This window comes from Antedon mediterranea, chromosome 9 (assembly GCF_964355755.1).
Source record: "Antedon mediterranea chromosome 9, ecAntMedi1.1, whole genome shotgun sequence".
NCBI classification, from domain to species: Eukaryota; Metazoa; Echinodermata; class Crinoidea; order Comatulida; family Antedonidae; genus Antedon; species Antedon mediterranea.
Genome location: NC_092678.1, coordinates 4,410,179 through 4,438,097, shown reverse-complemented (window position 1 = coordinate 4,438,097; position 27,919 = coordinate 4,410,179). Strand labels below are relative to the sequence as shown.

The 27,919-nt window shown below is 30.4% G+C and overlaps 1 protein-coding gene across 5 annotated transcripts in view; it reads right to left on the bottom strand.

Annotated features, from left to right (window-relative positions):
* LOC140058445 (voltage-dependent calcium channel subunit alpha-2/delta-3-like) overlaps nucleotides 1-27,919 on the bottom strand; it is a 43,242-nt gene that overhangs the window by 13,983 nt on the left and 1,340 nt on the right. For 2 of the 5 annotated variants that reach the window (XM_072104053.1, XM_072104054.1), the window contains exons 1-16: nucleotides 26,939-27,294; nucleotides 22,705-22,786; nucleotides 15,874-15,990; nucleotides 9,769-9,828; nucleotides 7,753-7,915; nucleotides 6,456-6,587; nucleotides 5,802-5,862; nucleotides 5,192-5,342; nucleotides 4,453-4,533; nucleotides 4,120-4,209; nucleotides 3,510-3,699; nucleotides 2,943-2,992; nucleotides 2,125-2,220; nucleotides 1,576-1,632; nucleotides 1,156-1,236; nucleotides 475-624 (exon numbers count right to left, since the gene is read on the bottom strand). In XM_072104053.1, the coding sequence (XP_071960154.1) occupies nucleotides 475-624; nucleotides 1,156-1,236; nucleotides 1,576-1,632; nucleotides 2,125-2,220; nucleotides 2,943-2,992; nucleotides 3,510-3,699; nucleotides 4,120-4,209; nucleotides 4,453-4,533; nucleotides 5,192-5,342; nucleotides 5,802-5,862; nucleotides 6,456-6,587; nucleotides 7,753-7,915; nucleotides 9,769-9,828; nucleotides 15,874-15,990; nucleotides 22,705-22,786; nucleotides 26,939-27,021 (1,644 nt within the window). In that variant the 5' untranslated portion in view covers nucleotides 27,022-27,294. Of the gene's footprint in view, nucleotides 1-474; nucleotides 625-1,155; nucleotides 1,237-1,575; nucleotides 1,633-2,124; nucleotides 2,221-2,942; nucleotides 2,993-3,509; nucleotides 3,700-4,119; nucleotides 4,210-4,452; nucleotides 4,534-5,191; nucleotides 5,343-5,801; nucleotides 5,863-6,455; nucleotides 6,588-7,304; nucleotides 7,608-7,752; nucleotides 7,916-9,768; nucleotides 9,829-15,873; nucleotides 15,991-22,704; nucleotides 22,787-26,938; nucleotides 27,296-27,919 lie in introns of those variants that run through there. The other 3 variants (XM_072104055.1, XM_072104057.1, XM_072104058.1) reach the window with 3 other exon arrangements.

Sequence of the window (27,919 nt, the reverse complement as noted above, 5' to 3'; positions counted from 1 at the left end):
GCTGATTATTTAAACAATATCTGATCCAATCAGATGAAATCATTTCACACTAAATTGCCAACTCTCCCAATACCCAACTCCCCGAAAATTCTCCTAAAACAGAACTTTTCTTAAGTTTCAAAAGTTCCCAAAAATCTTTAACATTAAAAGCACATTTTGTCAGGTATTTGGGAGAGTTGACTGTTTAACACTGAATATAAACAAATACAGGAGCTTTCAAATTAGTGGTCTTCAAGTCATCTGACAGTGTTTCAGCCTCTTGCTTGTGACTTTGTGGTTCAAATCTTATGCTCTTCATTGAGCTTTTGTGTCTTTGGAAAGACTCATGTGTTATGAGCCATTGCTCTTCATACATAGAATTTGTGTCAACATTTTAAAACAAGTACGGTAAATTAAATAAAACATGTGCCTTAGATCTGAAAAACAATAAAAAAATAAAATTTGGTGATTATTTTAATAATTAAGACAACCTACCGTATCATTGGCATCAGATAATTCAACCTCTGCTAAGTCGACACTATTGTAGTTCGGTTTGATTTCATCTCCCCATTTAGGTCGTAGGTCAGGATGGAATAAAATATAACCATTGTTGGTGATGGCAAACGGGTAACCGCGAGCACCGAGCTAGTGTAAATGAAGAGAATGTTTTAGTAACTACTTTGTCCGCGGATAATGACATGAATGTGTCCATGTGTGTGTACGTTTCAAATGTTAAAACGATACACATATAAGTTGCTCTGCCTTTACCCAAGACTGAATATCGAAAATTTTGAACAAAAAATCTAAAATGGAACAATCTTGGTGCTGAACATTCATTCATCTACAACTTTACACTCATTTACATGTGAGGGCGTTTGCACAGTGTGTTGGACTACTGAACACTCGTTGCATATTGCTTGTACACTTTACTTACGTTATCTCCACCCATGTGTATAAATGGGTACCTGGTAAGGTCAATACACAATATGGGAGTGTCTCTATACGTGTTTGATTTAAAAAATAACCGGAGTAATAATGTAAAGTACTTATAGCTGGCTTTGATCACAAATAGCGAACGTTGTGTATTTTTGTGTGTAAACAAAAGGAAGAAAAAGCATGAGTCATTCTGGACCTTCAGGGTAAAATAAAATTTTAACTTTAAATAGAAAATATTACCTTGTACACTGGTGTTAATTTGAGAATTTCCACAATCGGTACATCTACACCAACAACCCCCAGCAAAATACCTTTCTCCGCCTGAAACAAAATGACAACATGTTCATTTTGAAATTATACTACTATATCCATATATTAAGCTCTGTCTACGCTATCATTTGACAAAGTGTGATGTGCCCAAATATGCTAGTGATATGATGTCATTGTGTCCATATATGGGCACATCACATTTTTTCTCCCATAAAATTTGATATTGTAGACAGAGCTTACAGAGTTGAGTTGAAACCAAAACCGGAATACAGTACAGAATAGAAATGAAAGCAGGGATTTATTTATTTAAGGGCAGTAGATGTGTTAAAGCAACAAATGTTTTGTATGTGTTGATAGATTGTGTATACAGAGAAACAAAGAAATACTTACTGTATCGTTCTTCTTGTCAAACACAGGCTGGGCAACAGTTGTCATCAAAGCTAAGCCCTTATTTCAAAATAATAAAATCACAATATAAATCAAGCATTTAGAGCTGTAGTAATATTGTTGAATTCATTAGCATATAGACTGGATTTCTTTTAATGCATCAATACCCTGGTGGCTAGACATGTGACAAATTAAATATTGAACAATTGGTGAATATGATGCGATGGTTGTGAAAGAATTTCCTATTCTATATAATGTGATAACTTCAAGGATAACGTTCAGAAGAGAGAAACTTGTCTTTGAAATTCATAGTCCTGGGTACAAATCTTGTACGAGTCATGGTCTGTTTAGCACAATTATAGTATCTCTATCAGTTTTATTAAACTTCTCTTGTGGGCATAAAGAAGTTCTCAAATAAAATATAAATGGATCAGTAGTAGGTTCTCAGAAAGAGTGTTCTAAATTGGGAGTCTTAAATTGAAGGTGTCCTTAATTGGGGTCAATAATTGGAGGGGTCATTAATTGGAGTGAGATCACAATTTAAAGATCTACCTCATCACTTGCTGCATCATCCATATATACATTCGTCCAAATGGTGTTGTATATCTGCTTAATTACCATTGGCCGACTAAGAACGTGAATGTATTTCTGCAAAGAACACAATAACACAATTATTAGAGTAGAATTATAAGAAATATTTTAATAATGGCCTGTACGGACAGCGGCTTTGACTATCAGTAAACCTGCAGACATTGCTGTACTCCTTTCAAATAGTTTTTTATTATGGTACACATGTTAACCAACAGCTTTACATCCCATTCAAAGGATGGGGCAATGAGATTAAATCATCTTGCATAAGTATGCAAGCAATATGCCATAGAAAGGTTTTAAACAAAGGTCTATCACATGTTTCCGATTCCTTAAGGTCTGTCTACACTATCAACCTTGATGACAAAAAATATGATGTGCCCATATATGGACATGATGATGTCATATCACTACCATTATTTAGACATTTAGATTGCCTTCTTCCATTCCGAGCATCGCTAGTTTGACGAAATATTTCAACCGAACTTTTGACCTACTATTATTTAGACACATCAAACTTTTTTTGTCAAACTAGTTTGATAGTGTAGACAGAGCTTTATCAGATGCAATATCATTCTCCCTCTCTAGGCTCTTTTGGTTTTCCCAGGTCCCTCATTCTATATATTTTTATCACTTTCTGTGACCACATGTAAATCTATATTTTGAAGCGTATATTTGTTTTGAAAGATAACAAATTAACAGAAAACACTGGTTGTGATGCAAGTTTCATGTAAACAAACAGTACCTGGATATGAAATATTAATACATTCATTAGAACTCACCGAGACATTCTCGTCTACATCAGCAATAGTGGCTATTTGCGTATAATAACCTAGACGAAATAAAAAAATTATTATTGAAATTTTGCAACAATAACAGCAATAAAGTAACTTGAGATTTTGCATACATATTAACTATATTTGATTTAATTCAATATGTGCAATATAATATCCACATAAAAATGCAAGAATTGTTAGGGATTTATTTTTACAATTTTTATAGGGACTATAATAAAATCTGAAGTATTTTAGGAAAATATTTGTATAAATTCAAATTGCTGCATATAGATATATTATTATACATCTTAGATTTGTCCACATTCGTCTGTAAACGTAACAGGAGCCGAGATGGACCAGTACAATGGGGATAAGCCCCTACTCTTTTGAAAGAAGTTCTTTCAAGTACACACAATACCGATTTGTACACTGGACCTCCTTAAGCTATTAAGACTTTTTCTACCACAAGAATCATAGTCGAGGAGGTCTTTGATGCTGTTCCGATTGATGGCTATGAATTGCGTGTTCCTGTCTAGACCGCTCAGCCACTCAACAATAAAATCTAGTATTTACCTTTGTTATTACACGCCATCCACTTGATTGCTTCAGCGCCTCCAACTTCACGTCCCATAAGATACGTGAACACACGAACTCTCTCATCCTCATTATATTGTTCAAATATCTCCTCATGTCTTTTACTAGCACCATCTGTGATCACTATGATAGCTTGGTTACACTCGCTTTCAATGGTCGTTTCTTTGTACTAAATCAAATGCAATTTAAACAAGCACTGTATAAACATTCTTTATTTAAATTAAGGAATTCTGAAAATAATAATTTCTTGGATAATATTGGGCAAAATATGGGTGTCAAACTTTGAGAATACAGACCCACCATGTGACAGTACGCAGATCAAGTTGAAAATTCATTCTGCGCATGACTATAGCTGCGTTGTTGAAATCTAAAAAGTTGCTAATTATAATATGAAACTAACAATTTAATGTGTAATATTAAATAAAAAAATCAATCAACAACATATTGCCATTCTAAATCAATGTCATTATTATTATTCCCAAAGATGAATAAATAAAGTTTGAAATATAGAATCACAATTACTTCACTTTTTTCAGAATTTACTTTATATTATCAATATTATTATTATTATTTAAATAAAATGCAATACCTTGTCTAACAGTTCAAATGCATCCTTTAATCCAATTCCAAATTCAGCCAGTCCGCCAGCTTTTAAATTATCAAGACTATCCTTCAGTATCTGTTAAGAAAAACAAGTAAAAAAAATGTTATCTTCTTATTCTTAAATCTTAAATATCATGCAACAAATCCCTTTACCAGTGGTGTAACGCTATGAGCGCTCACTGGCTAAACCCAGGGGCCCCGGATCTTATGTGTCCAGAGGAAAAACAGGCATTAAAATTTGTCAAAAAAGTCCACTGCCCTTTACTTATAGAAACACTCTTTAAATTATAAAAACCAAGCAAAATAATAAGATAGTTACCTTTCTGTTGTCTGCATTTGCTTGTACCAACATTCCTTCATTTTCAAAACACGGCTCAGTATAACTTGTTGTGTCATTAAACTAAAAGAAAACACACAAAGACCAATGCTGTAGAAGACAATCTTGTAACTAGCCATTATAGTATATGCCCTTCTTATAAGTTTCAACTTTATGGTAATTCTTGTGAGAAGAATGATCCATTCAAGAAACGAGTTTGGTCCTGTCAACAGAGTACAACTTTGGGACACCTGTATTCATGGGAAACCCAAATTAAGGGACACTTTCCATTAAAACGAATGGAATGCAAGGAAAATATATGTTTTAAAGACAACCAGTGAGAGTGAGATTGGAAACATGGTCCCAAATGAAATTGTAAATGCCAAGTCAGTCAATACGTTTAACTCTGGGCTGATTAGAATAAACTGGTCTGCTCACGAACTAAAGTTCAGCCCGTATGTATACAAAGAAGATGCCAAGATGATTAAAGAGGGCAAACAGGTATAGGCCACGAAGTCTCGAAACCAAGGTATTTAATGATGCAAATGTGTTTTGTTAATGTAGAAGAATGCCAAGGTAGACAACCTGAGTACACTCATATTTAAGGAAATGTTGTTTCCCAAATGTGGCCCCTTGATAGGAGTTTAACTGTATATGTTAAAAGAAGAGAGAGAGGGCATAGAGGAAGGGGAATTCTAACCAAGTCATATTATTAATGGAAAACGACGACACGTTTACTTACAGCTAACACATTGAAGAAATCGTCATCGCCTAGAGTATCGATGATGGTACGTGCCGTATGCTTCGCAATTTCCAGTAGAATTCCAAGCATACTGCCGCTTTTATCGATCAAAATAACAATGTCTTTGGGTGACGTTGCGGCCGATATATACCTACATGGATTAAGATTATTAACATTATCGACAGCCTGTCTTATATAATATGCTAACTAGGACATCCTCTAATTACTCCGGTTACAAGCCTTTGAAATATATGCTTCTTGTGGAACTGCATAAAATTTCAATAGTAATTTGTGTATTGGCATTAATGATTCAATAGTTCCCATTTGTAATCCTTGGTGAGAAGACAATGTCAATATCTTCATCAAGGAGTACAATTTTCATTAAAAAGACAATTAGAAAGACAGGTACACATATTACATATTTTAAGATAATTTGAAGTGTGCTTTATTTAATTTGTATATATTTATATGATGTCATATCACTACCATATTTGGGCATATCACCAACATATTTAAGCATATCACTACCATATTTGTGCATATCACTACCATATTTGGGCATATCACTACCATATTTGGGCATATCACTACCATATTTGTACAAACTTACCATGGTCGTTTTCGGCAATCATATTCATCAAAATCAGCTTCGCCTAAATCCCACTTTATACCTTCAACAAATAATAACGGCGTATTAAGAAATGTCCGAATTTAATTAAATTAAATAAATGTGTGCTAATACCCTATTAATTCAATAACAACAAATTTTAATTTTTCAGTTAAATTTATTAAGCATTTACTATCGCCAATGATGCAGGTCAGCCAAACAATATAATTTCATTTGTCAGTTATTTGACCGTCAAACAAAAACAATACAAAATGTAGATATTTAAATATCCTACAAAGGTGAAGGAAACAAAAATATGGAGATCCAATTTTAACAAAGGCTTTTGTCAATCAACATATAAATAAGTTTCTTTCAAATATCTGTATAATTAGTACAAACACAATCAATACCAAATTCAATAATAATGCTAATCGACAGAAAAGACAATTTGGAGTTCAGCATTTGCATTGATTAGAATGGAAGAATGGAAATAAGATAAGATACTAGAGATACTATGTTGATTTTGCTAATTTACAAAATTATACATTATATGTACATTGTATTTCAAATGCTGTATGACAAAAAAAAATGCTACAACTATTCGGGTCATATCATTTCATAATAGGGTATTCCCAGGGCTAAACTCATTAAATTTACCTGGAAAGTTCCTAAAGAATCCAGTTTTACTACCAAAATACTGCCACGTTAACGTCGGATCTTCACGGTAGTTTTCTTCAAAAGTGGAATCTAATTCGTCAGTGAATTTAATATGATTTAATACTTCAGTACCTAAAATAAAATATTTAAGGTAAAAATTATTTAACATAAACATATAACAGTTGATTCGAGTTGCTGAGCAATAAGGCAGGGGCGCTGCAAACCCTGTTCGAGTGTCTCCTCGACTATGGTTCTTTTGGTAGAGCAAGTCTTCTCGGACATATTTCATTACAAGGTCTTCAATTTTAGAGAAATGTAACACGTTGTTCAATGATCTACATTAGCTATGGTTCACCTATTAATTAACACAACTATTAAATAACAATAGAGATATCAAATACTGTACTTCCAAGCAGTTTTCTTGATTGACATTTGGAAGTGAAGCTATTCTCCAACTAGAGCTCATCGTCATGGGAGGAATTAGTCTAAGCATTTTTCCATCATCACACAAAAATATGTTTATTTATTGACGAAAGCTCTTTTGATTTTATCATAGAACCAACTTCAAGTAAAGAAATAAACAAAACTGTACTTGTAAAATAGGCTAAGATAGGTTATTGTAAAAAGTAAAACCTTTAAATTACAAAGAGGGTAAACATTAAACAAATAATTGTAGTGTGAACCATCTTAACATAATTGCGGTGTGAACCTTTACATAATAACTCTTCATTTTTAAGGTGGACATTTTGCGGGAAAAATATGTGAACAAGAAGAATAATCAAGAGAAGGAGCACATTTTGAAATGTGTTAAGTCTGTCAGATGACGCCGGAGTAAGTGAGTGTACTTACCCATGTTATATACGTTAGTTGGAACTTGTGACGCCGGAGTGAGTGAGTGTACTTACCCATGTTATATACGTTAGTTGGAACTTGTGACGCCGGAGTGAGTGAGTGTACTTACCCATGTTATACACGTTAGTTGGAACTTGCGACGCCGGAGTGAGTGAGTGTACTTACCCATGTTATATACGTTAGTTGGAACTTGTGACGCCGGAGTGAGTGAGTGTACTTACCCATGTTATATACGTTAGTTGGAACTTGCGACGCCGGAGTTAGTGAGTGTACTTACCCATGTTATATACGTTAGTTGGAACTTGTGTCGCCGGAGTGAGTGAGTGTACTTACCCATGTTATATACGTTAGTTGGAACTTGTGACGCCGGAGTGAGTGAGTGTACTTACCCATGTTATATACGTTAGTTGGAACTTGCGACGCCGGAGTGAGTGAGTGTACTTACCCATGTTATATACGTTAGTTGGAACTTGTACTGTGCTGTGTGTAAGGTTAACTTCAATTCCATTAAAATGGTCATCCGGTGTCAAGATGAATTCTCCTCCCAATGGTAAATAGTCTCCATTATTATCCTTATCATTTATTAGTAGCGCATTAAAATATTCATACTGTAAAAGAGGGAACACCAACAATTATTTACACAACAAAAATGTTAATAAATTGATATTTAATTGATGATATAAGGGGAACAGCTTTATCTTGATGATGTCTGGCAACCAAAACATTACTTTATTTGTAATATAGATATATAATGAATAAAAATGATAAAACCCAACATTTTTAAATCTCATGTTGATTAATTTCATCTCTGCAGTCAATCATATTTGAAAGGAGTTTCCATCATCAGTGTGATAGTGAGGTACATATTTATACTGAACATTTATTTAAATTTAATGATGCAAATGTGTTTTGTTAATGTAGAAGGAAGAATGCCGAGCAAATGTAAGATAAAGAATATTAAATCTGCAGTAATATGCAAATTAAGTAGAAGTACTGCAGTAACTGTTTAAATAGAGGTAAATGATTTAAAAGCATACTATTCAAAGTGTGAAAGTGAGGAAACGCATTTCTGAGTGGGCAGACCAGCAGGCCATGTTTGACCATCACATAAACAACCTGACCAACACAAAACATTTCTCCAACAGAATAGTGAATGGTCAATATTGGCAGTACGTGCTCAGTGCTCAAACATCAACTAATCCAGCGATTAAATCAACCAAATCAATATCTGATGATGACCAGTTTTGTACACATCCAACAAAAGACTGGTCAAACGGATCAAGAATGCATCTAATATTTAAATATTTGCAGGCTTCTCGAAATGAATATTCAAACAGTTTATTGATGGTCATAGCAAAGAATGACAATCAGTAAAGCTCTGTCTACACTATCAAACTAGTTTTACAATAAAAGTGTGATGTGCCCAATGGTAGTGCCATTCCCAAATATAATAGTGATATGGCATCATTATGTCCATATATCACATTTTTTGATAGTGACAAGGCTTAACAAACCTTATTTTTTCAAACTAAAGACAATCAACAAAGCGATGATGGTAATCCACTTTTTAAAAAATGGGGTTTTTTTTTGCTCTCTGATGGTAACATTTGTATAAAGTGTAAATAAATGTGAAAATGAAAAAGATAATACTTCAATGTGATCCACCGCGTGTCTGAAATTAGCATAAAATGTGAACGACGGTGATAAAGGGGGTTCGTTCTACGATAACCCATTGTGAGCTTATGAATTCATAGAAATATGATAAAGATGAGGAGAAAATATAGGCAGTAACAGCAAGCAAGTATAATTTACAGCATTTTCAGTTGTTAAAAAAACAACCTGTAGAAATCACTTTTACAGGAGAAATACCAAAACAATTTTTGGATATTTGGGATTTAATTTGATCAATTGCTTTGCATTTCAAAACCAAGCAGCATAATAAAATGTCCATCATTTTCTATGCATTATTTACATTTTCCAAGTTAATGACATGCCATAAGTGGCTTTTATGGAAATTTATAAAAAAATGCTAACCATCGATTGATCAGCTTGAAATGGCAGCAGCAGCAGGCTTTTAATAACTTACAGTTGGTGGCCTTTTTAATAACCTTTCAGTTTAAACATGAAATGCTCAGAGCAACGTTTTTAATAACATTGAATTTTGTTAACATGGAAAGCGAAGCATTTGCTGTATTAACATGGAATCAAGATCTATGGAACGCTCCCGGTGTTTAAATAACAGACAAAAGAGATTTCAATAAATGCAATTTGCCTTTGGCATCTCAATGAAATCAGACAGAATATTGACCTCTAAAAGCATGAAATGATGGTTTTGATGCGTACCCGCTCGTGGAACTTCAGTAACATGGAATTTCCTGAACATAATAATGGAATTTAGCTCTCAGCGTTCATATAACATGAAACCATCTCTCGTTTGCGATGATCACAGCAGTTCACTTACCTCTAAAGAATCATTATATTCCTGGTCAAAATTTGCTCTTTCTGCAGCATCTACTAATTTCTGAAATGATAAAATAGAAAAAGTAAATAATTAATAATAATAATAAATGAAAACTGATATAGCGCCGGTACCACCACCAATATAGAGCTCATGGCACGTTGTGCATTAACAACGTATAATAACATAAAAAAGCTTAAAATAACTAGATTCGACTTCATCACCAGAACGGGGTGATTTGCGCAAATGCCATTATTTTTCTTTAGGGCGACAAAGTAGTGTGTGTATCATGCTGGCTGAGATCCTTTAAAAAGTCAAGAAATTGAAGAATAAAAATACAAAAAATTTGCTGAAGTACTTAACATTTTTACCAGGACGTAAACACAGTCACACTAAACTTCCATCATAATCCTTATTTACGCTGCCATTAACAATATATTTCTAATTTCTTCACATAAAAACATCAAGCAATAATGTTTCACAAAGATAAACATATGAGTTGTATTCTCATAAACATTAACATTCAATGTTGAATGTTGAATGTATTTACAAAGTTAATTATGTTCATAGTGCAATAGCTTACTATAAGCATCATCTCATAAATAGGATGTTTATAATTTGGAATATCAGTAATTTTAATATTTATTGCTCTTCGTATATAAAAAAAGCAGGACAAAAAATGTAATCAATAAGTAAACTATGGAAAGCAGAGGATGTTTCAGTTGGGGTTCTCAACCTAAACAAGAACAAATATGAAAATGAAAATATACACAGAGAACATTAATTTAATAATAGGCCTATATAAGGGTGTAGGTAGACATTTTTATGAGTATAGATATTGAAAAAATATTTTGTTCATGTGACCTTTAAGCGATTTTTAGCCTGAAAATTAAATCATAATCCACTGAATTTAATTTATTTTTTGTTGAATAAAATTATGTTTTGATATCCTGAACAATCATCTATAAATTAAAGATGTATGTAGGTATGTTTGTTTGTTTATTGTATTATAACAAATGTTTCATATTATTATTATTCTAATATTATAAATTCAATCATTTTAATATTTAAATAACCTGAATTTTGAGTAAAAAATGTAGCTTTGTATAACATTTATTGGCACCATTATATAGTAACCGTAAGGCAGAATTTAGAATGCTAGTATGCTGTTGAATATGTTGCCTGTATAATAGCCGCGTATTATAAAGCTTTATTTGCCAGTGAATATGCAACCTTCAGTTTCTCCGCCTGGATGCAATAAGACAGGCGTTAAAATCAATAGGCAAAATAGACGTTATTGATTTACTGCTATTGAGAACTTCGTAGTTTATGAGAAAGTCAAAAAAACACAGTCTTGTTGCAGAATTAGTACGTACTGTAAAAGTTATTAAAAAATTATAACAATGGGTTAAAGCAAAACATAATTAATTGTTGATTACAAAATGTTTTCGTGTAGAAATATGACTACACCGACAAAAACGACAACCAATACACCAATGAGGAAAGATAACATTGGAGTGTTGCTGCTGTCTTTATACAATGTTATCTATACAATGTATGATAATGATTATGATGATAAGAGTAGCTGACTGACTTGTGTTTTGCTTAAGCTGCCCCTGCCCAGCATTTTTTATCTCTTTTTTTTTATATATATATTATTGATTTTATGTTAGTCAAATAAATAAACAAAACGAAATGATTATGACAATGATGATGTATTATGTTGATAATGATGATGATGAAGATAACAATTATGATGATTATGATAATGATGATATATTATGTTGATGATGATAATTATGATTTAAGAGATACTTTATGATAAATGACAATAATGGAGATGATTAAAATATTATTATGGTATTATGATGATGAAGATGATGCTGATAATGATGAAAATAATGGTGATGATTAAAATATTATTATGGTATTATGATGATGAAGCTGATGCTGATGATGATGATAATGATTAAAATAATGGTGTAATAACAATGATAATGATTATAATAAAAGGAACAAATATCTGAGAATAGGAAGAAAAAATATTTAAAATGTAATCGAAATGATGTAAAATATCCAAAAACCCAGTTTAGAAGATTTATCTGAAATTTTTTTTCAACCAAATTGAAAGCAATAAATAGCTTATTTATAAAGTGTATCATTTTGATATGCAAATGAGAATCAATTTGTCTCCATTTACATGAGGACATCATTATAGTGTGAATAGTGCTACAATTGATTTTAATATTTTAAGATTACTAGAACGACAACGACATCAAAACAGAATGCTGCGACTCAATCAAAGGCGTAGTGAAGCATTTAATTGCATCGTCAACATCAAATACGATACAATACCGCTGCATCAATGTCTATGACAATAACATAGAAACAATCTAATCAAGGAATGATTGTATCAAATCATGTGAGCAAATCACTGTAGTTATTGGGATTGTTGCTTGATAAAGTATCACATGTTCCTCACATGTTACAACTGTTTCCTTTTTTTTTGTCTTGTGTGTGGGTTCGTCTGACTTTTATTACATGATACTTTGTTATGTGTACATTTAACTTTTAAAACGTTTTTTTTTCTTATTTATATGTTATAGTGTTATAAAAAAATAGTAGTAGTATAATAAATATATATACAACCGTTTCCTAATAATTATTTTGTAAGTTAAGGTAAAAACAATGTCTTATCTGACACTGTATTTAATTTTCATATGATCCTGCTATATATAACAATTTGGCTATAAATAACTAGGAGAATAGGTTTTATTTATTTTATTTGTTGGTCGTATTTTATTGTTTATTATTAATTGGAAATAAAGAGATCTGCTGAATTAACATCTTATAAAATAAGTCTTCACAGTTCAATGAACAGTGAATATGACTCGTTTAGCACAGTAAATTATTACGACGAGTTAGCAGTGAAGGAAAACTATGTAAATTAATTACTGGATCCGGTTGAACATCTCATAAAAGAATTACCAATAGTTTATAGAAAGATGTAAAATATTATCATCACACTAGCGGTGAAGGAATTTTTGTAAATTAATTTGAAACAACATAGGCCATCTGCTTCAGTATGTAATAACATTGCAAATTAAGGATGCATTTAGAAGACATACACGTGCAACCAGAAAATAACATACCAAATTTAATAACAACAAAATATAATGAGCTTTTTTAAAACACGAAATTACAACCCCTATCTGATAATCTAATGTAAACATCATGATGGAATACAACCACTCTCAATCAAACAATATTCAATCAATCATATTAATTTTATTTTGGTTTTGAGTAACACAGATAAACCTATCAAGTTGATTTAGCTTGTGAACGGTTGCGTATGAGGTGTCAACGATGGGCTTCTAACAGCCTAGAATTATCACAGCTGTCTACGTATGCTTTAAGCTGCATATGAAAGAATGCCTTAATCAAATTATGACTATATAATAGGCTTAGATAATTGGCAATGTCAATATATATTAATTGTGTATTCATCAGCCATGTACATCTACTGAAGGTGTAAACTATCGTTTTAGGCTAAAAAAACCCTTATAAAACAATTACTGTACTATTTAATTCTGTTAAATTATCACCTAATTCAACCTAATTTGTAATTGAATATCATAATTAAAACGATTCAAAGAAGAATGAAATTTAAGATACATTATAGAGATAATTAATTTGAACGACAGTATTCTAGACTGCACAATCAATACTGTGTTGGCGATTTCTTGAAACTTGAAATTGAATTTAATCTATTGTTGAAATATCATTTTGTTACTGTATAAAATTGTGTTAATATCAATAATACATTATATTTTTGCATGAATTTTAAAATAATGTTGACCTTGAAAACATACTATAACAATTTAGAAATTGATTTTCAAATTATAATCCTAACAAAATCTTCTAAATTACATAATAATGTTTTTACACAGAAAAATATAAATAAAAATTATTGCTGTCTATAAATACTTATAAGTTAATTTATAGGTCCATGCTATATAAACTATATTCTGATGCGAGACCATGAATATCTGAATGCAGGCAGGCTGATATATTAGATTGCACAGTGGGGAAATTACCATATTTTACTTGATTATTAACATTCTGTGATAGGCCTAGTGGTACAATAGAACACAAGATTTTAAGGGGACACCAGCTTCTAGATCAAAACAAAATGTACCCTTAAAAATAATAGGGTTGTCCACTAATAGGAGTTTGGCTGTGGCAGTGATAAAACATACACTTCTCTTTGTATATTTTGGGTTATACCGTGTGAAAAGGTTCATAGCATTATTTAGGCTTTAAAGGAGGAAGTAGATGGTCCTAGCGCTTACTCTCCTTCCCCACACCACTTTTAATCTGCTTTCTGTTAAACATTATTTACATTAAATTTGTCAACAAAATAAATATTTGTTAATAAATCAAAGAATAATTAAATAATCTGGTTTATTATTATGCTGTATTATTCAAGAATTAGTATGCACTATCAAACATTAATTATGCATAAGGTGTTAAAATACCAGGTGTTTATTTAAAACAGTTGCTATTTGTGCAATCAAAATAAATATATTCCGATTCAACAAAAACCATCCGACAATTTATTTATAATTATATGCAAGATTTGTCTTTTTCTAACAGGTCAATATTGATCCAAAAAAAACAAGACAGCAAATGTTATGCACAATTGTTTTCCCATGGAAGGTGGAGTACAAAATAATTGATTTCAAAATATTATTGATATTTCCTATGGTTGAATCAATAATATGACACATACCGAAATCTGATGTAATCTCGTATGCATTGAACAATTGAAATATGGGATGTGTTGAGAACATCATGATGACGAATTTATAATCTACTATACAAAAAAAACCCCTTTGTTTTAAAATTAATGACGATTATATTTTACTGTAACAGGAAAATCATAATGTTGGGAAACTTGCGTGTACATAAAGACATGCCTGTTTTTTCGTATTTCTAAATTTAAAAAACAAAACAAAATTTTGATTCTTATTTTGGAATTTACCGGTTTTCAGTAGCCCCGTTTGTGTTTTAGTTAATTTTCCCATTTTTTAAATGAAACTGATAGTTTTATAAAAAAAATGTGTTCTTTTTAAGAATCTATATCTTCACCACTACATTTGTACAGATCATTATATTGTATATTATTTGAATGCCTCATTATTTTAATGGTTTAAACGCTCTCTATTGTGAGAATACATATATATCATTAGATATGTAAGCAACTTTAAAAGTTATCGATATATACATTAAAATATACATCCCTATATAATTGTTAGTGTTGTAATAAACTTTAAAGGAATGAATATTTGAGTATGTCATTTATAAGGTATCATAGGCTGTAATATAGTGTCACATAGTATGTAAGAGCTGTATCCTAGGTCATGTAAGCCTATCCCAAGACTGACATTAATACAGTATATTACACTAAGATTTTACGGTACTGTACAGATGATGTTATATTAAGATCAAATAAGTTAAAACTGCCTCAATATATATGTTATCCTTTGTTACAATTCTTTTCACCTGATGATGGGCTATGCCCGAAACATGTCGTTAAAATAAATCTATATTGAGGCAGTTTTAACTTATTTGAATCTTGATTTTTTTCTATATCCTGCCTATGCAGCTCTTTGATTTATAATGTTATATTATGTGGATACACATGCCTACAAATAATTGGGTGACGGACGCTTAAACTGATGGGTAAAATGAAAAGGCAAATTACTGAAAAATGACTGTGGGTATCAGTGGCTAGATATAAATAAAATAAGCAAAAGACTATTAAAAAGAAATGGCCATAAAGAAATTGCAGAGCTTTCAGGTAACACTAACACTTCCTCAGTGGAAAGTATCGTTTCAAATTAATTTTTAGTATCACCAGGCGGTTTAGAATTTATTATGTTCCTGTAAATTTATATTTATTTCCTTCTAAAGACATGATAAGAAGACAAAATATATAGTTTGACATGCTGAGAGGTTGCTGCAGACCAGGATGGCAGAATGCTCTAGCTCCTGTTTGCTTTGATAGGTCCATGGTTTAGCAACTTAACAACAGATAATACTCACTTCTACTGCTTTTACTTTGTTGTCAAGCATTCTCTCAACTTTTTCTGCAATGTCTAAAACCATCTGAGTTCCATTTATCTCTTTTACATTTAAAGTATCTGAAGAAAGGTCAAATTGCTGAAATACAAACAAATAAAGTTAAATATTGTCTATACTTGCTTTCAGAATATATTGTGCTATTAACAGTCAACTATCTACACTATTGGGCAATGGACTTAATATCTGCGTTTCCAGAAATTCTGATATGTTCTGCTTGTTTTTAATGGTGACAAATTAGAACTTTTATTACATTTAAAAAAGTCTGGTTTTGAGAGAGTTTTTTGTTTACAGAGATAGGAAAAATCGACTGTAAAAAACTTAAAGCAAAACTCTGAAACAATTTCTGATGAACAAATAAACAAGATTTACCATAAAAAAGTTAGTATTAAAAAGTTAAAAAGAAAACCTTTGCATTACATTTTTTTAAATTAGTCATTCTGGTATAAAAAAAACCATTATAAAACAAGTATTAAATAAGCATATTTGTTTGCCTTAACTATGGTAATTGGAGATCTAATGGTTGGGAAGGAAGAAGTCTCAAGAACAAAAATATACAGAAAGAAAAACTAGACAAGGACTAAGTATCAAAAGTTACAACAGAAATTAAAGCAGACAACAAATGTAATTCTGTGAGATTGTACTTGAGATTTTGGTGATTTTGGTATTTTTGGTTATTAGAACAGACTAATCGGTCAGATGTTTGCCCAGACATAGTACTTTATACCAAGTACATTTAAAGTCTAAAGTCTTATTCTGCTAATCATTAGCAATTACCAAAAGGAGTGGTTGTTCGCACCTCTCAATCCATCTCTACCAAGCTTATAAAAGCAGGCCTAAATGTCTCAACATATAAGCATTATACACATTGTAATATCCTATTACACATTCTCACTAGGTACCCCATGTCACTGGCAACAAATCAATAGTATATCTTTACAAAATTGAGGCATTACCTTGGAATTAATTGATTTTTTCGCCTTTAAAAATTTGCAACCAATTGCAATGTATACTCACTTGTTTTATGACTATAGTAGAATAATATTTGTCTGCCATTTTTTTTATACAAAGAACAATTTACTAAAATTTAAAATCAGTCTCAGTTATTGGTATTTACTATTAATAGCTTACTAATAATTTAATAAAATAAACACATTTTTATGCTGAAAACATTTCAATCCTTGTATCAACTTTGAATAATTTACAATAAATGAACTACATAATATCAACCACATACAGGAAATTATATTAAAGCAATGAATTTGCTAGTTAGGATTTAATATTCTAACATTAATTATGACATCATCAGGAATGTATTCTATCTGATTCTCCATGAGAAAGAGAGGTTATTCAAATCATAATGATATATGATATGTGAATGCTGAGACATAGATAATTATGAATGATATAACATTGTGAGACGAACACATTAAAAAGTGTTAAGTTTATTGATCAACTAACAGGCCCTTACAGACATGCTCATACACCGTCAAATCACAGCCAACTGAACAAACATACTCATCCAGTCTAAGGTTGACAAAACCTATGAACCACATGCTAGATAAACATAAACTAGTAATATTATGCATTAATAAACGACCAATATGTATCACGATGATACTGAACTTCATTTTGCCCAATCGAACATAATGAAACGATTCGTTGTACGGTTAAAATTAGTATTAAATGGAAAACCTACTATTATAAATTATAGAACAACATTTGGGCCAGCTTACACAGAATTCAGCGCTAAATTATATTTGATCAATACGCTTGCCTCTACATATCTTGCACAACTTAGAGAAGGTGGTAACAAGGATGAGTGTAAAGAGGCTTAAGATGGGTGCTGTGATTATCTTTAGAGTAAATTCAACCATCTTATTAAAATATATTACTAAATATCAATTGTCCTCAGTTTAACTATGAATTCAGATTGAGGCCCTTTGCAGACCTATGGCAGCCACAGTGCAGCGCCTAACATGATCTGCACACCAGGAGTTGATGTACGCACACAATAGATGATCATTCAGAATCCTAATTAAGCTTAAAACTACTATGTACGAGTGTGTACCCTTTAACAAAACATTGCAAGTGTTAAGATTCAACATAGTTTATACAGGTGACATATGTAGAGGAGGTACATGCTAGAGCAGGTGGTATCTATTTTATAATCATAATCTGTAAACTTAATTAGCTGGTAACAGTGAACCTCTGTCACTTTATATTCATAAAGTACACTGTCCCTTTCGTTAATTACCTTCTAAATACATAACTAATTATTGTGATCTGTTGTAGCAGAACCCCTCTAAGAAGACTAATTCTAGACAAAATGCAACATTAATAGGTCACATGATACTAGTCTTAAAGACCTGGTAAAAGAAATCATTTAGGGTGTCATACAATATATATCTGTACAACATACTGCAACACATTACTGTATTCTCTAAATTAACATGGTATAACTGTTATTTACATCAAAATAGTTCAATCTCTATAAACTTCTCTTTTCTAAATTAAAAAGCAGTTTATTTTTATTAGCAATATGTCTCCGTAACCAATAGACCATAAAGTTGATGTAATTCTAATTTAGAAAATACAATTTATCCATGTTGAACTACTATGTTGAATCTAGATAACTTTTCATAAATTGCCTTTATTTATTTTAAATTTAAAGCTCTGTCTACACTATCAATCTAGTTGGACAAAAAAAGTGTGATGTGCCCAAATATGGTAATGATATGCTCAAATATGGTAGTGATGACATCATCGTATCTATATATGGGCACATTACATTTTTTTGTCACACAAAATTTGATAGTCTAGACAGAGCTTTTGCAATTTAAAATATAAAAAAACAAAGAATGATGGGTGATACATAGAAGGGATAGGTCATATCTTGTATCTTTAAAGTCCTCTATTGAGACCATTTCGAACTTTATGCAAATTAGCTTTAATATTAATCTGTCACAAATCACATTGTCTACTTATTCAAATAAAATTAGAATTATAAAAGTAATAATGCAATAAAAAATTGAACCATATATTTATTTAATAGTAAGTTTGACCTGAATTACTCCGAAGTTTATGACTCCTTTACATCATTCATATTCCGGTCACGTTTGTACAAACATTGACAAGTTCTAATATCCTTTGATACAAATAGTTTATCTATAATTCACTACATCTTTTAATTAAACTCAAGTGTTAAATATATATATATATATATAATAATATTAATGTCTCAATCTTTATATTAATCAAAATACATTACAAGCACCTTGCAAAAATGTGTTTTGGTAAACTTTGTGAACTAGATTCATCAGGCCTAGACTTTGAGATTAATATATTTTATACTATATATTATATTATGTTTTGTGAATACATTAATACACAGAGACTGCTGAATATATTGTTTAATTTTTTTAACATTTCCCTTTTGTATTAATTTAATTTATAAAAAGCAAAGAAAATTAACTTTGTTTATGCAGGGCCAAATTAAGTATGCAGATTGAAGAAAAATAATTAGTCTACTTCTCTTTAAAGTATATATTATATTATGTTTTTGTGAATACATTAATACACAGAGACTGAATATATTGTTTAATTTTTTTAACATTTCCCTTTTGTTTTAATTTAATTTATAAAAGCAAAGAAAATTAACTTTGTTTATGCAGGGCCAAATTAAGTATGCAGGTTGAAGAAAAATAATTAGTCTACTTCTCTTTAAATGTTTAATTTTCATTGTTTTCTTTTCTAAATATTAATCAACTTGTTATTAAATAAAATAGATGTGTTTATTTACTGACCCAATTTCTTGGCTCTATATTCAACTAGGTCGATGATCATTATTAATTATTTTCTCCTTAGATTTTCTATAATTAAAATACAACAAACGTCAATGGCTTCTTTAATATCAGCAATATCAGCATTATCATAGGGATCAACTGGCTAGATATAGTTCAAAGAGTAGAGTTTAGTTTAAAGATTAAGTATGTATTCATTAATTATTCATTATTTTTTTCTCACTAATTAAAATTAAAACAAATATTGATATTAATAGACTATATCTCAGAAACTGATCATCATTTTGAGAACAAACAGTTAATAATGGGGACATCACATAGCCAGATGTTTATTCTTTATTTCAGTCTGTCCTATATTTCCTATTTTATTGATAATTATTTTCTCCCTTGCCTTTCCCTAATTAAAATGAAATATTCTAAAAATAGAAAGAAGGACAATAGCTTCAATTATTGACAACACATGTCTCAATAATAATATTTTCTTTTGGAACAGTTATTTCATTTTTTTTCCTGAAATATATAAACAAAATAAAATCAATGACATAAATGGTAACAAGATAAAGTACAGTATTTAGAATAGTTTTTTCTTAAATTATTTGAAAGAAATCCTGTTGATAAAATATTGTAGAGAAATGGCATTTACACACCTTATGTTTCTGGGCAATTCATAATATACATTACATAATGACGGTTGAATTGTATTTATGTTTTGCATATCCGGAAATATTTTTTATAAAAAAAAACTTGATTTATACCAAATTGGATATGAAAATGACTTGTTTTAAAATTAGCACTGTTTTTAATACTTTTAATGATTTAGGTGTGTAGCGGCGTAACTTTAGTATCATCATTATACTTATGATTCTACCAGGACAGTGTGAATTCTGGAAGAAACTATATAGGTCTACTTATCAGCAACAAAATTTAAGCTGTTCTAATTGTTGAAGCACTTAACTGCTTTTTTTGCGGTTTGTCTGATTATCGGAAAAGGTGTTTGTAAAGTATAAAAGTATACTTGAGAATAAATTACAGATTGTTCATCATCATACCTTAATTTGTTAGCTTAATTTGATGACACAATCTTGATGACCTAAACAACTAAATAGAGACAATTTGGAGTCGCTTATAATATTATTGCCATATATGGAAAAGTTAATGATGGGTGACAGGCACGTATGAGCACGCAATATGAATAAGCATCTATAATATATATTAAAATACAAAACAACAAAATAGGTAAAATGACTGTGAATGTTTGTCTTAGATTTGGTTGTATAATAATTTATTTGGAAGCTACACTTTTGAAACAGTGGCACATTTCTTGAATGAAGGTGCGTCCAGAGTAAGTAAAATAAAAGTTCGAGAAAAAAAATTACAAGACAATAAACTAAATTGTGTACAAGATATAAAAAATAACATTAACAAAAGAAATACAGGATTTAAAAAACTAATCATTTTCATTGTTGATTTTCATTCTCAAGTTTTCCATGCCCGTTTGGTGAAACCTTTACAAAATCTATCGAATGCAACTAGATTAAAATATCTATATATTTCAAATGTCGGTTGGGGTGGCTTTTTCTCATTTTCACATATTTCCTCATCTTTATCATTCCACATTAATTAATCACTATGGGTGGTTCAGAATCTGCTGCCAATTTATATATTTATATATCTGTTTCTACGTTTGTTGATATGAATGAAATTTGTTGGGAAATGAAATGAAATTGATATATATATTACTTTACTTTTAAGCATATTTTACCTTGAAAATGGATAAAATATATGATCATAGTGTAAAACGTGTTGGGTCATAATGTTAAACACTATAGTAATCATTTCCTTACCTGTACTTTATACAGTAGATTGAATACAATGGAATTAGGATTAAATTATTAAAAGGGATTAACCAAAGGGATTAACCATATTGCAAGAAAAATATTGTTTGATCTTATGTTTATGGTCTTACGGCTTCTGTTTCATATTTGTTTAAATTATTCTTCATTCATACTTTTTTTAATAAATTGATACTGAATTTCTAAACAACTTACGTCGCAGGACTAATTAAATTACAGAAAAAAATAAGCCAGATTTTTCAATTTATATATTTACAACATTGCAACCAAAAGAACCAGTATTTTTGTTGAAATCATAAAAAAAATCAATCCAATTTAGTTATATAAATTACCTTTCATTGAAGTTGCTGAGGATAGTATATAGTTCAAATTAGGTCAGGCATATAAATGCATAATAATCAATATCTACATTACAAAAATGAATACAAAAATATGCAAATTGATAAAGGATCAATAAACAAATATTCTGTTTATTTTTAAACATATTCTACTAAAATAGTAATTGGTTAAAGCCATAGGATTGAGAGAAGCTAATTGAACATAGAAGTGCCAAAGAAAATTTGTAAACAATTCTATTTTATATATATTTTGGGTTCAAAATGCTCCTTTATAAATATTTTTTATAGATAAGATAAGTTGTGAGCAATCATTACCCAATCATCAACAAAACATCCTCATCAAAATTACAAAAATTATACAATACGTTGGAAAATATTTGATATTTTTTTCTATAAAAAATGTGTATACATGTTATTTTTCTTTTTTTTTTTGCACAGGGATATTGTACATATCAGGAACCAACTAAAGTCAAAACAACAAAAATGTGCAATTTGATGTCCAACTCTTTAGTAATACAATATAATCACTTATGCAATGAACTTACAGTATTAATATTTATGAACATGATGATTTAATCAAAGTATTCAGTTCTTAAAAATATGCATGGGGTGGAAAAACATCAAAATGGTAGTATTTTTGAAGTTGGATTATAAATATCGCATCCTAATTGTTATACTAGAACCACTAAGTTTCAAAATGATATAACCCATTATATGGTTCCACATCAGCCTTGCTAAAGTGCTAAACTAAAATCAAAATATAATTGACATTGTAAAGAATTTAAAAAAAAGAATACTCACTTGTTTTAAAAAGTCTCTACCACTAAATTTTATACTCAGGTCATACATTTCATTACCAAAGTCTGAGGCAGCTTCTGCAACTCTGAAATATAATATAAATTTAGCATTTTTAGCATTTTAAAAACAAATATCAAATCATATTTTATTGTTATCATTATTTTAATATAATATTTGACAAGTAACAATACCATAATGCCTGGATATGATCCAACATGCAAATTGAGATTTAATTTCAGCATGTTTGTTCAGGCTCTAGCCCCATGGACTGTTATTGGTCAGAACAGCACTGCACCGACCGACTTATTAGAATGAATGATCTAGATTACTACACTACTACTACACGTTTAGTTATAATTATCTGAATAGTTATAATGCATTTTTTTAGCAAAAGGTCTCTTATTGACAAGAGACATATACTATATTAAAGGAAAGGTGCAGCGGCAAAAATGCTGCAAAGTTTGTACTTCAAGGTACTAGATATTATCTCTGATTTGGTACCATTATATATACGTATACAAACATAGACATACATATAATTTACAAAGTGCTACGCAACACAATTGATTTGCATATATATATATATATAAATGATTTTACTGTTTCTTTATACTAATAGCTCACAAGTTAATAGTAATGTTTGCACCATTAAAACAGCAACAGGACGAGGAAAACAAGCCTAAACTGCTATAAATACCTTTATTTGTCTTATTACAAAATTATACATTGTATAAAATGATAAATGGATTCGTAAAGCTAGACTGTACTGGTACTTGCTAATTTAATTGGATCATTAAAATATGATTTTGAATTTCTTTGACTGAGAACGAATAATTCTGTGTACATTTACATACATTTACCTTTTCAGATTTCGATAATGTCATTGTCCTGTTATAAGAATAACAGTCACTGTCCTTTATTTTTAGAATAAATTTCTGTTGGCCTCAATTATCAAAACATATTCAGATATCCACGGTCAAAAGAATACCAATAAGATATAAACAAATATTATATTTCCATTGAACAATAGTTTAATAGTGCATACTATTGCACGCCATGTGACCCACAATCCTCCAATCAACTGATAGGAATTTATTTAGGTGTTATATAAAAACAAATATTATATTTTCATTGAATGATCATTAAATAGTGCGTACTATAGCATTCCACGTGACCCATAATAGTCCAATCAAATGACAGGAATTTATTTAGGTGTTATTTAAAAACAAATATAATATTTCCATTGAATAATAATTTGGTATAAGATCGTTATTCAAGTGTAAAGAATTGATTTTCTTGATTGGCGAGCCACACAATACTAATCAACAAAACACTGTTTAGGGCAAGGGTGAATGTTTATCAAATGAATCGAACAAGAATACAATAATCTTGACACAAAAACATACTAGGGAAAAATATCATGTTGCTCAATTATTGACATTTACATTGGACGGTATTAACACAATAATATTTAGTATGAAATTATTATTTTTTAGGTCTAGACAAAACAAACTAATAAAATATGTTGTATGGAAAACAAAATTTTCAATATTAATTTTCACGTGGGTGGTACGGGCAGCATCAGACCACTTGTTAATATCCCTTACAGATCCTGGAGATTCTTCATACATACTGTATTAGTATCCCCTATCTCCTCCTATGCTCTACCAATTACCAGGGCCCCTTCATGTTATGATAATGTTGCTGCCAGCAATGTTTGAAAACCTATTGAATATTCAACTCTATATACTTATTGATTTCGAATAACATTATTGCTGTTGTTTTTTCTTTTGTTACTATTCGGTTATCCAATTCCCATTCTTTAAATGCGTATACCATGGAAAAATAAACTTATTTCTTAACCCTCTATAGTATCCATGGGATCCACCCGATCTCACTTCAGATTCATCTGCCGTCACTCTGGATTAACATAATTATATAGAATATCTGAGTAATTTTCAACTAAATTTGAATGTTCGGCCAAGATTGGAAATGTTTCAGACTTGTAGAGGATGGAGTTTTTCCAGGGAGTAAACATTAACAATGAATTAATAAAAAAACACATTTCCTTTTTTGCTTCCTTTTTTGTGCCTTGTTGTTCTGAATAAATTAAATAAATGCATAAAAAACTCATCTTGTCATGAAATCTACAAATCTAGATGTAAAATAATAATATTATGTAATACAAGAAATAATCATTTGGGGATAGAAACGTCATAAGAGGTTTAACCTTGACTCTGCTATCTCAACAATATAGCTATTAAATTTGATATGAAGATACGAATATAAATTATAGAATATTTTAAAATGCATATTTTTGAAGGAAAAATTGAAAAAAAAAACAACAAATAGCCGAAGTTATACACAATACAATAAAAAAAATATATTATACCATATTTGCATTAGTAATCATTAAATAATAAAAAATAACTGGATTAAAACATTCAAGAAAAATAAATAATAAATAATAAATTTAAAATTAATAATATTTACCAGCTATCATGTTCAAATGAAAGTGCATAACATACTATTATTCTTATTAAAACAATTAAATTCTTTTATTATTGATTATTTTTAATGGTCGGAGTAGGATAAGTAGGCTGGGTCATACAACAGACACACCCACAAACAATCATCAGCCACCCCCTCCCACACTAATTCTCTGCAACTGCATTTTATGTGTAATAACATTAGTTCTACATTTAATGGGTAAAAGGTATCTAATAGCTCCCTGTGACCAAGGAGCTAAAGACTGTGGCATTCAATTAAAAAATGAATACAAGAAAATCAATTATGCAAATAACTTCAATTCACTTTCCATAATAAAAATACAAAAAAAGTACAGTGAATACAGTCAATAAAAAGTACATATGTAATAATATGTACATTTGTACTTGAACTATATAGTAAATTTAAATATTACGTTGAAGGAGATCAGTGAAAAAATATTTTTTTAACAGTTGATTTCCAGTTATGAGTTGATTTCCACTTTAACAATCTTTATAGTTTTTTCTCTGCCTTAGAAAGTAACGAAAAAGTTTAATGAATCTATATTCATCTTGTTGCATTAGTTGATAAAGGTTAATATTGATTTGAAGCGTCACTTTATTCTTTAATGAGTGCTTTTTAAAATAAGACCTATATACACTGAGAATGTCAAATGCATCCTCACATAAGGTTTTCAGTCAGACAGGCTCATTGATTTTATCACTCATATGCAAAGTAGGCAATGTGACATCTCTAATGTACATGTGTATAAGATTGACTGCAAAACCTTAGGTTGTTGAGAGGGGAGGCCAACACAAACCTGTTAATGAAACTGTATATGTCGCAATTAGCCGTACTGGCAAAAAGATAAAAAAACAGGGACCAAATCTAGACTATGTAAGGAGAGAAGATGTTGAAGAGAACTTTCAAAAACCTACTGAAGTTAAAAATCCTTTTTAAAAGATTGAGATAAGAGATAGACACCTGAACAGTGAAATAAGTTTGTATAATTGTTGATAAAATAACCAACTGTCCTGAATAAATCAAGTTATTTTCAAGGTGTTGTAAGGAGAGAGGAGGTTGACAGATTTGAGAGAAAGAATGAGACAAAAAGTTGGACAAAATAAGTGTGTATTTTGTTGGAAAAATAACAAATAAATAAGTACTTTGGAAGCACCATGCTAACAAAATAGTAGTTCAACAAAGATTTTCCAAAAGGATAGAGATCTACTTAATGTTAAACCTTATTGGAATAAAAAATATTTTCTAAACCGTTTAATTCAGTAGAAAAATGGCTTCATAGACAGATATGGTAAAGAAAGAAAGCATGGGAATCGGTTTGAAGGAAGATGATGCAGAAGACAGGAAAAAGTGGAGAGATACTGCCATCATGGACCAAGTGACAATAAGTAATGCCTTGGAGGTGGAAGAAAATTGTCTTTGTTGTATAAAACACTTAAATTTCACTGTAGCTTACGGTATATTCTTATATTATACAGCGGGCAGCAGGTAAACATGTATGTCTACTAGCACTGCAGATTGTCTGCCTGTAAATAAGGTGGGAGTAAAAACATACTCCAATTCAAAGCTACCTGCCAAATTTAGTATTCCAACCTTTACATAATAATATCAATTGGGTACATAATAAGTAGGCCTACAATGCTTCAACAAAAATTCAATACATGAATAATACACGATATCAAAATACATCACACATAATATGCAAACAAAATAAAGATTGTATACTAACGATTGAGGATCAATAGTAGCCTGAGTTTGTGGTTTCCAAATAAACATGAAACTGACTAGAACAAGCCAAATTTTAGCCATCATTCTTAATCCTTAGTTCAGTGTCCGCATCTCAAAAGTTATCATTCTCCTGCTAAGACCATGCGGTCTTCTTTTATTTTCTCCTAGCGATATTTCAGTAGCAAGATTTATTCAATAACAGCATTTCCATAGAAGTAAAATTCAAACAGTTTATTGCTTGCGTATATCCTTTAGCAGTAAATGCAGCAGCAGTAGAATCATTGATTTTTATTCTCTAGTGGCCTTAATAAGCAGCTCGTATGATAGTGTGAGAGCTATGAGTTGTTAGACTATTGATAGTAGTAGTCAATTTCTAGCTGCAGGGATTATGCTAATGTGCTCATTCATGTATGCATATGCCGTTCAGAAATCCAATGCAATCATAATCCCCATTGGTATATCAAAAGGGGAGGGGCTATGTTCTAAACTCAACCAATCAAAAGTAAAGGAATATTCCATAATATCAATGGGTAGAATATATTCATTAATTTTATTCTGATTGTAATTTATTTGTAAATAATTGGAATATCTTTTGTAAATTTTATGTGCGTTATATTACAACAGGTATTGACATTTTTTTTTTAATCCAGCAATTAAGTGTGTTGTGTGTTGTTGCAAAAAAACTGGGATACTGGCGGAAAACACATGATTACAATGATTGTAAATTATCTGTTAATTGGTTGAAAGTTCTTTAAGCAACTCCTCGTAAGAGGCTTATCATTGCCCTCTCCCATTGGGAAACAAAACTGAATCATGTTTTGGGATTTAATACATTTTTTAGGCTGTCCACGTCAACAATTTCAATGAAAATCACTTCAAGAACAGTAGTATTAACATAAAATAACACATTTTTTTTACTTTTATAATGTTGCCTCACACTATATTTTGCAATAAAGTTACAAATTTAGATAATTTATGGCTA